General features: G+C 43.4%; 1 protein-coding gene across 1 annotated transcript; it reads right to left on the reverse strand.

Annotated features, from left to right (window-relative positions):
• Positions 1 to 9,192: 9,192 nt before the first annotated feature.
• LOC133715409 (cyclic nucleotide-gated ion channel 1-like) lies at positions 9,193 to 12,714 on the reverse strand. Its single transcript, XM_062141897.1, has 8 exons — positions 12,589 to 12,714; positions 12,278 to 12,428; positions 11,585 to 12,089; positions 11,284 to 11,478; positions 10,596 to 10,903; positions 10,380 to 10,491; positions 10,026 to 10,274; positions 9,193 to 9,915 (listed from the first exon to the last, which is right to left on the reverse strand). Exons 2-8 carry the CDS (start codon positions 12,325 to 12,327, stop codon positions 9,367 to 9,369), a joined length of 1,968 nt encoding a protein of 655 aa, XP_061997881.1. The 5' UTR covers positions 12,328 to 12,428; positions 12,589 to 12,714; the 3' UTR covers positions 9,193 to 9,366.
• Positions 12,715 to 12,991: the final 277 nt, after the last annotated feature.

Here is a 12,991-nt window from a genome sequence, read left to right on the forward strand (position 1 = left end):
GTTATCTTGACCGGGTTACCAGCCTGGTCAATCCCATAATAGCTTCCTGGCAGCTCTTGGTATACATTCTCTGCCCCATCGCTGTCGTACTGAACGAACACAGCGGGGTCGGACGAAGTTTCAGTACATTTCGATGCCTGCTGCTTCTGTCTGGCGGTCTGTCCACCTGACAATGTGGTTTTTTCCTTGCTGCCGCCAATAACCAAAGCTTGTTCCTTACCTCTTAATTGCGTGGTAGCAACGGTCGCGGCAGGTGTAGCGGTACGACTGCTAACCTTTTCCCGCTGATTTGGCGGCACATATTTACCTGAACCAGATGGTTGGCCAAGGGAACCAAGGATAGCGTTAGGATCTCCTAACGTCTTATTCAACACTTCTTTAGCTTGGTTCAACTCAGCTCTTTGCATGGCCACCTCGGTTGCGAGAGTTGCTCCATCTTTGCGAAGACCTGCCATATCTGATGCTGTTTGCTTGGTATGATTCGCAAGAGCATCAATGATAGTTTTCTGCTGCTGACTCTGGGCATCTGCGATGCTTATAGCTTGAGCTTTTAATGCACTCTCAGTTTGCGACATCAGTTGCTCAGTTTCCACAGCTTGTTGGGAAATACGCTGGTTTATTTCGCGTAAGATCCTATCTGTCTTCGCGTTTTCCCTTCTCAGATCAGCAGCCAGCTTCTTGCGATGGTTTTCAATGTTTTCTGAGATGATCGCACATGCAACCTCGACGGTCGCTCCCTCTGGAATAGGCTTCTCAACGAAATCCACTGATTCTTCACTCCCCACCGTATTGGAGACAGGGGTAGCGACAGGCTCACTGGCCTGACTAGTAATGACAGTTTGACCCTCAGTAGCGGTCGAGTGACTCTCTCCCTGTTCAGTTGACATATCAGAGAATTGGGGATGAAGAGAGAATCTTTGAATCACTTGTTCTTCAGACAGACCACGACAATCCGCGCGAGGATGCGGTTTGTAACTGGAGGTCTTGTGCTTTGAGCAGTTAGCGTAGCCCTTTTTGTAAGGGTTTTCGCTTGACTTCCCAATGGCTAACGTTCACGAAGAGACACTTAGTTTGTCCCACTGGGCGTGCCAAAATGTTTGACTCCAAAACCAGTCGGCTTGCAAACTGTCTCTTTTGAGCGAATGATTGCGCAGGCGTGCCAGCACCGCGGGGTGCAGTCGTTGGGGTAGTCCCTTGACCTGACTTCTTCTTCAAGCGCTGTGGACGAGGAGAGCACCAACCTCGTCACAGGGTTCTTCTCTAGCCTTTCGGAGAAGGACTTTTGCCTTACGGATAAGGACTTTGGTTGTGATCTCTTCGCGTGACCGAATCGATACTTAGTATTGTAGACTAAGCAGAGCAATCATTGGGAAGTTTGGAGAAAGCACGGGTTGCGCTAAAGCGTGACTTTAGCTTCGCTGGGTTGTGAGGGCGTTACCCTTGCTTCGCTGGTAGTAACGGTGGCGGTTGCGCTCGCAGTCAGCTCCCGGGGAGACTGGGACTGGAAGTACGGTCGCCGGTTGGTTTGGTGATGCTGACAGTCGGCTCTTGGAGAGACTAGGACTGGCGCACGGTCACCGGGTTTCAACGAAGTTGAAGGTTTGCTCCGGGGAGGCTTTGTAATCGCTAGGATTGATTGATATGAGAGAGGTCTTTAACTCGTCCTTGAAACCTGGTATATATACCTAGGGTTTCGACTGCTCCTTGTCGTAGAAGGATTATTGATTGAAGTTTCCTAATCAATCTCTGCTACCTGACTCCAATAAGGTTTCGTTTTCCTCATGGATTCCGGAATGGGCGAAGCTGTAACCCAAACCCCAGTAGGCTTATTTTTTGGCCGCAGGTATCGGCCCGCTGTGCTAGATCCACTAAATGATATTGCCAAAATTACTTTTGGGCTCAAACAAGTACTACTACTCGAATAGGTCCAAACAGTGCCTTGTGTTATGAAAAGCATCATGTCGAGTGGTTCTCGATAAAGTAATCTGAAGTTCACATCTAAAACCAATTGACAATGAATGAAGTGGACCCAAACCCCTTATAAACTCATAGCCAAGGTCTCTATTTTTTCATGTGGGATCTATATACTCTCAATCACCCCCGCAAGTGTGGTGAATTTTCAAATCATATATACATGATATATGTGGACAAATTGGGTGACGTAAAGCCTGTGTTGCCACGAGGCATACACACGTGGGATAACATGCTCTGATACTGTACATACCTCCAATAATATGGAGTATTTACTACGTCACCAAGCATAAGTAACACCCACTTTGGGACATCCACAAGACATGGCAAGGCCCAACCGAGACATACATCGTGTAGCCCTATGTTCAGGCTACGCGGCGGTATCCGGAAGTCGCAAATCCGCCACCGGGAAGCCACCTTCCCGCCCTTGCCAAGATGCCGCCACAACATGACTTTCTACATGCTTCTAGGCTTTCTAGACTAGAATTATGTGGGTACTTGTCCCACATCGAAGAACAAGTAGAGAAAGAGCATTCCTTCATCTATAAAAGGAATGCCTCCTCCCACAACTCAACACATTCATTCATTCCATTACATACTTTGTAATCTTGTTAGGCCGCAAGGCTCGACACACTAGTATAGCTTTCAAGTGGACGTAGTCTCCCGCTCATGCGGAGGCGAACCACTATACATCTCGTGTCAATCTCTCTCTCTCTCTCATTTAAGCTAACTAGAGATCCCCACGGATCACTAACGTTAACATTGGCGCCGTCTGTGGGAAGCCAACACAATGGCTTCGTCACCTACCGTGAGCTAAGTCTGCTTAGCGGAGCTTGAAGAAATTCCTTCTTTGAGTTTATGTTTGAATTAATGTTTCTTGGCGGCAACTAGAGCAGAAGTGTGCAGAAATTTGCACTTTGAGGGCCGGTCAACACGTGGTCAACGCCCAAGGAGTCGTCAAAACTTGCAGAAACTGATCAAAACACCAACATATGGGTCGGTCAACACCCGACGGAGTCAGTCAACGCCCATCAAGGGCAAGTCAACGCCCAACTCAAAAGTCAACGCTGAACTTCAAAAAAAAAAAAAAAAGTTGTGCCAATTTGCTGTGGACACCCAGAAAACTTCTCTGGGCACCCATGTTCACTCCTCAAATCATGCATCAGCGGTACATTTCCCGCCAGATACTCCCAGCAGAAGCAACACTCATGGCTTCTCCGACCGAGTCATCCTCCGCCGGAAAGACATCCGCCAACTCCACTGGTGCACTCCGCTGGCACCACCTCCGCTCCGTCAGCGACAACCCAGTCCGCCAGGGGACCCCCGCCGGCATCCTCCTCCGCCGAGCTCCTGTTTCGCTCAACTCCGGGCTTTCTGCGACGTTCGCCGAACTCCAGGTTTGCTGCTAGCCTCCGCCGACCTAGCTCCGACGTTCCCCGTCAGCTGCACAGTTCCGCCGGATAGGAACTCTGCCACCCAAGATCTTCGCTCCGCTGGACAGAGGCTCCGTCGGCCACAGATCACTGTCGAACTCAAAACCTCTGCTTCCCGCCGAGCATCACCACACAACTCCTCCGCTGGACTGTTCACCCCCGAGCTCCCTCCGCCGAGATTTCACCTCCGCTGAACATAGCGCCGCCAGGCTTCATAGCTCAACTCGTTACTCCATCACGAGTCTACCGCTAGCAGGCTCTACAATTGAGCACCAAAAGACTCCGCCAAGAATCATCTCCTCCGCTAGCGAGGCTAACCCAGCGGCCATCTCCCGCTAGTGGTCAGTGACCCAACTCCGCTGCCACCACCCAGCGGTAATCCAGCAGCATCAACACAGCGCCAGCGGTCAACCATCAGCGGCAAAACCTCCGCCAGCCGCAAACCGCTGGCCAAAGCTCCGCTACGAGCCACCGCCGACCAAAGCTGCCACCGCTAGCATCCTCCGCTAGCCTCCACCAAAGGCCAAGGCTCCGCTGAGTAGCACCCCCGCTGTCCAAGCTCCGCCAATCTGCAGTTTGCAATTGCAGCGGTCACCGACGTAAAGCAACATCCAAATCTGATTTGGACACCCACCACCTTCTTTGATCTGCACCGACCTCACCCAAGGAGGTTTCAACGATCTTCCAATCTTCTCACATGCTGAAATATGCATATACTGAGGCGGACTCTGCCTTCATTTATGCAGTCGAACTGTGAGTTTCTATGATGGCCAGAGAGCAACCAGCAAAGCTAAGTCTCTAAGTCTCTATCCCTCACCCTTTATCTGCTATCGAGCTTTATTTATAAAAAAAAAAAGCACCACGTGCCCAAACTTTGCACGTCTAGTCAACGACAGTTCATCGAGAATGAGCCCATTGTTTATCAATAGTCTGGTATACTAATTATATGCGGCACATGATGATCTAGTACAATGAAAAGCATAATTGGTGTGCACCCTACACCTGTCCATATGACATTTTAAATTATATATGCCTGACATCTTTGTTCTGAGAATCATAAATGTCTCTATTATTTTTTCTCAAAAGCATGCACAACCTTTGTCATATATAATTATATGTGCAGCGGCACTGAGCCTGACCATCTACCTACTTAGCTACACAAATATATTGCTCCTTGACGTTGAACTTGCATGCCTTGGTCTTACAATCATATATGTCTCATAGCCACTTTCTTAATTATGACTCCTCATATCATGCAAAGCTCAGTATGTCATCTCCAGAAAGTTAATTAATTCTTACTTTTGGCCTCACACAATTCAAGCGAAATACAAATTTACACTCGCTCATACTTGTGAGACTCGAGCATCTAGATCAAAGTTAATGTCGTTAAGTCATCACATGCTATACTTCAACACATTTACATGAAACCTTATGATTAAGTTACTAATCATTTACCTTATCTTGACGAGGCATAAACACCGTTTTAATCAACGACATCATCAGCCTTCTAACAAGGAACTTCGCCGTTGCAATGGACCGTCATGCTCGACATAAGATAAGTAACTACATCTTATCTCTTACGCTCCTGCACTTTGAGCTACCGCCGATGCCATGTCTATACATGTTTCCATGACCCTTACGCATGCCTACGGCGTGTTATTAACACCTTTACTACATCGTACATGCTTGCTCTGTGTGTTTTGTCATTTTTTCGTGCACATACAAAACTTTACGAGTCCACGGTCTACGACCAAAACCGCCAAGCGGTTAGGCAACGCCTCATAATAGCCATTGATCCGGCAGCAAGGGACTAGTTAACACAGCCTACGGCAGCCATTGATCCGGCAGTTAACCCCGACGCTTGGGTACTAAAGATTGGGATCGCTTCCCAACACCCTCTGCTCCGTGCAGCTCCCCCTCAACAAACATGGCTGGGGAGTCGGGGACTCTCTAGCGGGCCTAGCAGGGGCCCACCCATTGAGCTTCCGCTCATCCCCCTTGAGCTTCCCGCTCATGCCTTCCCGGCACCCCATTGAGCTTCCCGCTCATGCCTTCCCGGCACCCCATTGAGCTTCCCGCTCATGCCTTCCCGGCACCCCATTGAGCTTCCGCTCACGAGCTTCCCGCTCATGCCTTCCCGGCGCCCCATTGAGCTTCCGCTCACGAGCTTCCCGCTCATGCCTTCAGGCGCCCCATTGAGCTTCCGCTCACGAGCTTCCCGCTCATGCCTTTCCGGCAACCCATTGAGCTTCCGCTCATCCCCCTTGAGCTTCCCGCTCATGCCTTCCCGGTAATCCTCGAGCTTCCCGCTCACGCCTTCCCGGCATTCCCAAATCTTCACATTCATGTCTACTCGACACACCATACGTTACTGGAACATGGAATTCTTCTACCATTTGTCGCTCCCGACAAATTGAATTCTTTTCGCGTTCCATTAATACAAGCGAAAACCAAACAAACGCTTACCTTCGCAGCGCTCATACAACTTACATTTATCATATGCAATCCATATGCTCACACGGCCATACGCGCTCTCGAGTTTTGTACGTCATACTCGATCGTACTCGGCGCCATTCGCGTGTATACATCAACATGTATCACGCACCCCATACGTTTATATATGCCAACGCATATCACTGCAACTCACATTTGTTGCCCAATGCAACAAGCATTCTACATATGCGTGTTTTTTGTCTCATTGTGCAGGATTAAACGAGTCCCTTCTTGCTTATGGAGTTCGGGGACTTGTAGGGGCTACGTACCGCCCGGTTACTTATGCTTGATGACTTCATGATTTGAACTCCCCAACCAAGAAGCTCCTCTTACTCGGGGACTTCGGGGACTTGTACATACCTCCAATAATATGGAGTATTTACCACGTCACCAAGCATAAGTAACACCCACTTTGGGACATCCACAAGACATGGCAAGGCCCAACCGAGACATACATCGTGTGGCCCTATGTTCAGGCTACGCGGCGGTATCCGGAAGTCGCAAATCCGCCACCGGGAAGCCACCTTCCCGCCCTTGCCAAGATGCCGCCACAACATGACTTTCTACATGCTTCTAGGCTTTCTAGACTAGAATTATGTGGGTACTTGTCCCACATCGAAGAACAAGTAGAGAAAGAGCATTCCTTCATCTATAAAAGGAATGTCTCCTCCCACAACTCAACACATTCATTCATTCCATTACATACTTTGTAATCTTGTTAGGCCGCAAGGCTCGACACACTAGTATAGCTTTCAAGTGGACGTAGTCTCCCGCTCATGCGGAGGCGAACCACTATACATCTCGTGTCAATCTCTCTCTCTCTCTCATTTAAGCTAACTAGAGATCCCCACGGATCACTAACGTTAACAGATACCATGATAAAATAATCTAGAATTCACATCAAAAACCAATTAGCAATGGATGGAGTGACCCAAATCTTTATAAACCCTCTAGATAAAGTCTCCATTTTCTTATGTGGAATCTATATATTCTCAACAGTTCTCCGGCCGGCCGCCTGGAAAAATGTTGCTCTTCTCCCCATACATCACTGGCTTCGAATAGTCGCAGATCATTTTCAACACTTTTAGATCAGCATGTTTAAGCATCAGCTCCTACATATATAGGGTTTATTTATTAACTCAATTAACTGATGTATTGATACACAATATATATAAAGATAGGGATGGTGAGGTGGTTGAGAAACATATATTTCTGGGCTCTCCCTCAAACGGAAACTTGAAGAAAATAACTAATCATGAAAAATTTGAGATGGTGTATATATGTCACCTATACAGAAAGATAAATTTAAACTTTGAGTCCTGGGCTCCTGGCAATGTAATATTGTATAGACCGTGAGTGATTACACGTATTTTTATACGTGTAATTATATCTAAAATACTAGAATTAAGCTAATCCTCAAGTCAATTATTATTTAATTAATGTATTTTTATTTATTTTATAGAAAATAAGCGGAGTTGAAAGTACGAGACAATGCGACGTGAAAGTAAAACAGATGCGGATTTTCTACTATATGATGAGAAGGTCAACATTGAGTCAACCACAAACCTAGAGATACAGATGTGATTTGGAAAAATGAGACAAGCCTAATTAACCAATAGTTTATTTAACTATTGATTAATTAAATGCTGCACGTTGGTTTAATTACATGAGTTTGAAATCAAATGGTTACTAATCAAGCTGCAGCATAATGGCTTCTTAATTAGACAAGGGTTGTTTAATTAAGCAAAGAAGGACCAGCAGCCTATTCTTTTGATTTCAAGTGCCCACGTGCAGCCAAAATCATTTTTTTTTGTGTGCTTTCTCTCTCACCAATCCGTGCACTCTATAAATCCTCACCACATATATATATTGGCTGCCCTATCTCATAAAAGGGGAAGAACAACACAGACATCAATCTCCAGCAGCGCCGCACCAAAAACAGGGCAGCCCTTTGGGCTGCTCTTTCATTCTCTTCTCCCATCCTTTTCTCCTCCATTTTCTATATTTTCTTTAGTTTTATTTTAGGGATTTGAAGGATTTACTCACCCAAAGCTTCAAAAATTCATCAAAGACTTCTCCTCTACAAGATTCAAGACTTGGGTAATTGTGGGAGTTGTAAATCAAGACTAGTCGTGCTAGTTTTTTAGCTATTTGTGACTATTCTTGTTTTCTCCTACACTTCTCTTCTCTTTTGTATTTGAATTTTGTAATTTTGATGTCTATGATTATGGGTTGTGAGTAATTTCTTTGTTGGGGGTTAGGGTTGTGTGCCCTAACCCCAATTTTGTGTAAAAGATGTTTAATTTAATGTAATGATGCAATTTTCTTATTTTCATATGATGGATGCTTATATCTATTTTTGTTGGGTTGAAATGCATGTCTAGGAGCCTAGTCAACTCTAGGGTGTGTATTTTGAGCATGTCTATGACGGAGTTAGAGGCTTGACCCCTTCTAATTCCTAAACTAGAAACCTTCAATTTCGTATTCGAGGGGTTATAAGCATGGTGATTTACACCCGTTGCGTGATTGCGCGGGCGGGTCGCTTAGTAGTCTAATTCCTCGATCTCTATGCCTCTTGATGTGAATTAGGGACCCTTGAACCGGCTCTAATTTATGTCAAGTGAGTTCTTACGACCTTTGAACCGGAGTAGGAATACCATGAAAGGGAATTTCGGTCCTTGAGCCTTGAACCGCCTTGGATACGACTACCGCCAAAGTAGGAAATTTGCATCTATATTAGATTAGCTTCCGACACATGAAATTTGGTAAAGGAACCTCCCTAGCACCCGACATTCCCATTTATTTGGTTACATTTTTATTAATTTATTTGCATTTTTATTAATTGCTTTACATTTCATTATATTTTTGTTAATCTAAAATCATCTCTCAAAATATTGAATTTCGACTCATTGTAAATAGTCATCACTAGGCTCTTAGTTTTGACTAGGCTTTGGTGAAAACCAAAGCCGAGCATTGCTAGGGCTTGGTGCCTTAGATTAACATTTTTATTTATTTTCTTTTTCTTTTTCTTTTGTTTGCTTAGTGACTTTAGTTCCGACTACCCAAGGATTGTGGGTTAGCCACTAATCCCCGTGGTACGATAACTTTGGGCACAATATTTCTCTATCTTGACAACGATATGTACGCTTGCGTAAATGTACGTGTATTAAGTCAGTGAGACGTGCAGTTGGTTCGAATAAAAGAAATTTGCTCACACAACTCCGACACCGACCAAATGAATGAATAAGAAAATCAATACTCAATCTTATTTTTAATCTCAAATTGAAACTAAAACAGGCAATTGGCGATCGATAACAAGTACCAAAGCTAAAGTACACAGCAACACAACGACGAAACGACGATATATATGTAATTAATAAAAGTAGCCCTTGATCGAAGGACAGAAGGAGTTGATCAATAGCTCTAGCCGCCTTGTAAAAGCAAATGCACAAGTGCCCTAGATCACTGGCTAGGGGCGATTTTCAGGCTTCAGCTTCGCATCACCCACGGTTGCCAGTGGTCGATGTTGATACACGCTTCTTTGGCTCTTCTTGTTGCTGAAACTTCCCAGTAGTGGCGCATGATCCGCCGCCTCATCTTTAGACGCATTGTAGTCGAAAGGCCACAAATGTTCGCATTTAGTTACTATGTTTTTCAAGTCCTTGGCCATGAGAACAAACGCCTCAACCTTTGTGTGACACCGGACATTTGCGTTCGAGGTAGGAAGTGCCGCAAGAGATGATGATGCAAACTGCAGAAGCGCGTGTCCATAAGAATCACCCGTCTTGAGGAAGTTGGTATCCATGGATGGAGAAGTAGCCGGTTCTGTTGCTTTTCCGTAATGACTTCTCTCAGTAGCAGTCGTGTAAGTCCACATAAGCCCTTCTGTAATGAAGACCATTCGATCAAATGGTTCTCCCATCTGAAAAACCAAGGTATTCTCTGGGTAATTCACCGGCTTCAGATAGTCGCACATCATTTTCAAAACTTTTTCATCCATCTGGCTAAGCATTGGTACCTGAATATGTATATAGACCACTAATTAATAAGCTTACAATATATAATCGACAACAGTCACAACACACACACACAAATTAAGAAGGGTGCGTACTGTGATGAGGAACGTACTTTTCTTAGCGTACTCATGCAAAGAACGCGCTTTAGAGCTTTCTTGGTATACCAGGGAAGAACAGAGAATAGATTCTCCAGATCTGCATTTATGTCCTCTTCCAATTTCTGCTTAATGTTTTTCATGATCTCTTCCTTCATGTCATCTTGGAGGCCATTTTTTTCCATCCACTTGTCTATATCGTTCTTTTTGGTCTGAATCTTCTCTCCTACCTCCTCCACTCTTGTAGTTGCCCTCGCCATATATAACTGTTTCATATGATGAACTCCATCAATCACCTCCTCAAATCATTGCTACGTACAAGACTACAAGTATATATAATATGTACGTAACAAGGGTGATTAATTACCAACCTGAACATTTCCAATGAGATATAAAAACAATAGCAAGCCGATGATAGAAATAAGAATTGCAAAGCTGTTTTCCCACAGATAGGTACTTGTTTCCAAACTTGTGCCAAAATTACTGCCACAGAAGAAATTGTCAAATGATAAGTAATTGTGAAATACTAGTTAATTAATAACTGCGCTGGCAAAAATTATAAACTACGCGCTTATAATGAAGATTACCTTAAATTTCGCAAGCCCCACCAAAAGCAGAAACCAATCTTTGTTGGAAAATTTATTGGCCCCAGGATATCATTTTTGAGGGCATCAAAAAATATTCCGAAATCAAATGGTGGTTCAGTCATATTATATGGAACTTTTAAAAGGCAAAGATCTCCTAGAGTAGTTTTATTGAATCCTTCGGTTACAATTGGAGTTCTGTCATGGCAATAAAAAGTGCATCTTGATCTTGGATTTGCATCAATGCAACTTCGATACCAACATGATGTCTCTCGAAAAATAGAAAAAAAGTACCAAAAAGCTCCCAGTACCTAAAAGACAACAAACTCACATTAATGATGTTGGGAGGTGCTGGTAATAGAACTATCTGTTTGAACAAAAATTTGAATATTGTCTACAGTAGGATCAGTATCCACCAAGCTAGGATTATGTATGTAATTAATGACTTTTTTTTTAATTAATCAGTTATTGTCTTGCAATAACGTTGGTAAATATTATAATTTCAAAGTATACTCTAATACACTTATATATATCAGTACGGCTGCATTATTTGCTGTCTAGATTTTTTTACAATTAGATCGAACTTGACAAATGTACGATTAATTAATTCAAGCATCCTACCTAATCCAAAGGAAGAAAAAAAAAGTGAAAATCATAATGAATTGAGCAGGGGTCAGATGAATAAACTTACATGACTGGCAAGGATGTAGAGAAAAAAATTGAATGCACCTTTAACCCATAATGCGGAATGTGTAACCGCAGTATACGATAGATAAATTCGATAAATTCTTGGCACATATTGGATTAGAACAAAACCACTCAGAATCTTTCTTCTCTCCAAATAGTTACTGCCTCCCATTTCGAAAAAGAACCCTAGTATTAGCAGCTGGACAAAAAATCGTGGGTTAAAAAGTCCATTAATTACAGCTGGTTAACCTAATTTCTATCTAATAATAAATTTTTTACCAAAAGAAAATTAAGTTCACTCTTACTTGTGGCATGGGGAAAATAGCGAAAACATCAGTTAGGAAAGAGCGCCATGACAATTTGCGAGAAAATTCCTTCGCAAACTTAATCATCTGAGCTAGGGATACCGATTCCCATTCCCAATTTTTTGAATTTGTATCCCTTGGAACCTTTGAGGCTGCAAATTTGATAGCTTCACGAAGTTGGTATATGATATGCACTAGGAAAGTGATGTCCGTGACTGATCGGAAAACCAGAGCTGCAGTCCGCACTTGTTTATCGATTCCCATGCACTTTTCTTTCTCATTGATGTATGGAATGTAAAAGAACAAAGGATCAAATAAAACTGCAATCACACATGAAGTTAATAGTATCGCATTCCACCAGGGGTTCAAAACTGAAAGAACTTTCGCAACTGTTGGCCTTTTCCCTTTGTTGCTTGCTTGAATTTCTTCAGGTTCACGTTTCCGTATTGGATGTTGCCATAGAGCCTCAGGACAGTTGAAATCATAACCAATTCCTGGTGTAGAGCTGATAGAAGAACAAGAAAAAAATGTAAATGAGGGTCGGATTGACCATTCAACAAAAAAGATCGATGGATCCTTTATTAACCTAAACTAATTAATGAGGGTCGGATAGGCCTCCTCGAAGAAGTCCTTCCTCCAAAAGGAAATGAAGCCACCACTCTTGAAGAAAAATAATAGGTTAAGGAAACTAACCTCATTTCGATGATGCTCTCATCGTAGCAGGGTACCTTACAGTTAGACATAACTATTTTTTGCCTTCTCTTATGCTAGAAGAAATTATTTCTGAATTACTAACAGAGCCAAGGAAAATCTTCGTACTCCAGCAATTTTCCGAACCGCGCTCCTAAAATTTGAAAAATATATAAATATAAATGATAGAAGTGATTAGTATGGTTAAGATCTGAAAGGAGGAATAACAGTACGTACTTGGAAGCTAGAATTAACAATCAGACATAGTGATGGAATGAACAATTAAGGAAGATTTACGAAGATTGTGTACGTACTTCAGGAAAGGGTGATCAACTAGACAACTCGTAGTACTGGTAGCTAGAGAGCAAAGAATAGCGCTCTGACAAGTGACAATGAAGAAGGATACATATATAAGCTAGAAAGCCAGCTGGAGTTCCAATACTTCCCAAACCACATTCCCTTTTTGTTTTGTTATGCGCGCGTTTATTTTATAAATTGACATAGAAGAGGAAAGAAAATGGTGTAATTTGTATTTTATATTTGATAGCTTTAGACCACTGGAAGCCATTGTTGAAAGTGCTGAAACCAAAAAAGATCGAGTGGGGAAAAGACGGGTTGAAATCCTCTGTTCCCATTTATCCAATTCCCACCTATCCCTTCATTTTGATTGGTTGGTTGACAAAGATTAAAAAATGAAACCTTGTTTCATTTTTAGGT

Source organism: Rosa rugosa, chromosome 6, assembly GCF_958449725.1.
Source record: "Rosa rugosa chromosome 6, drRosRugo1.1, whole genome shotgun sequence".
In the NCBI taxonomy this organism is placed as follows: domain Eukaryota; kingdom Viridiplantae; phylum Streptophyta; class Magnoliopsida; order Rosales; family Rosaceae; genus Rosa; species Rosa rugosa.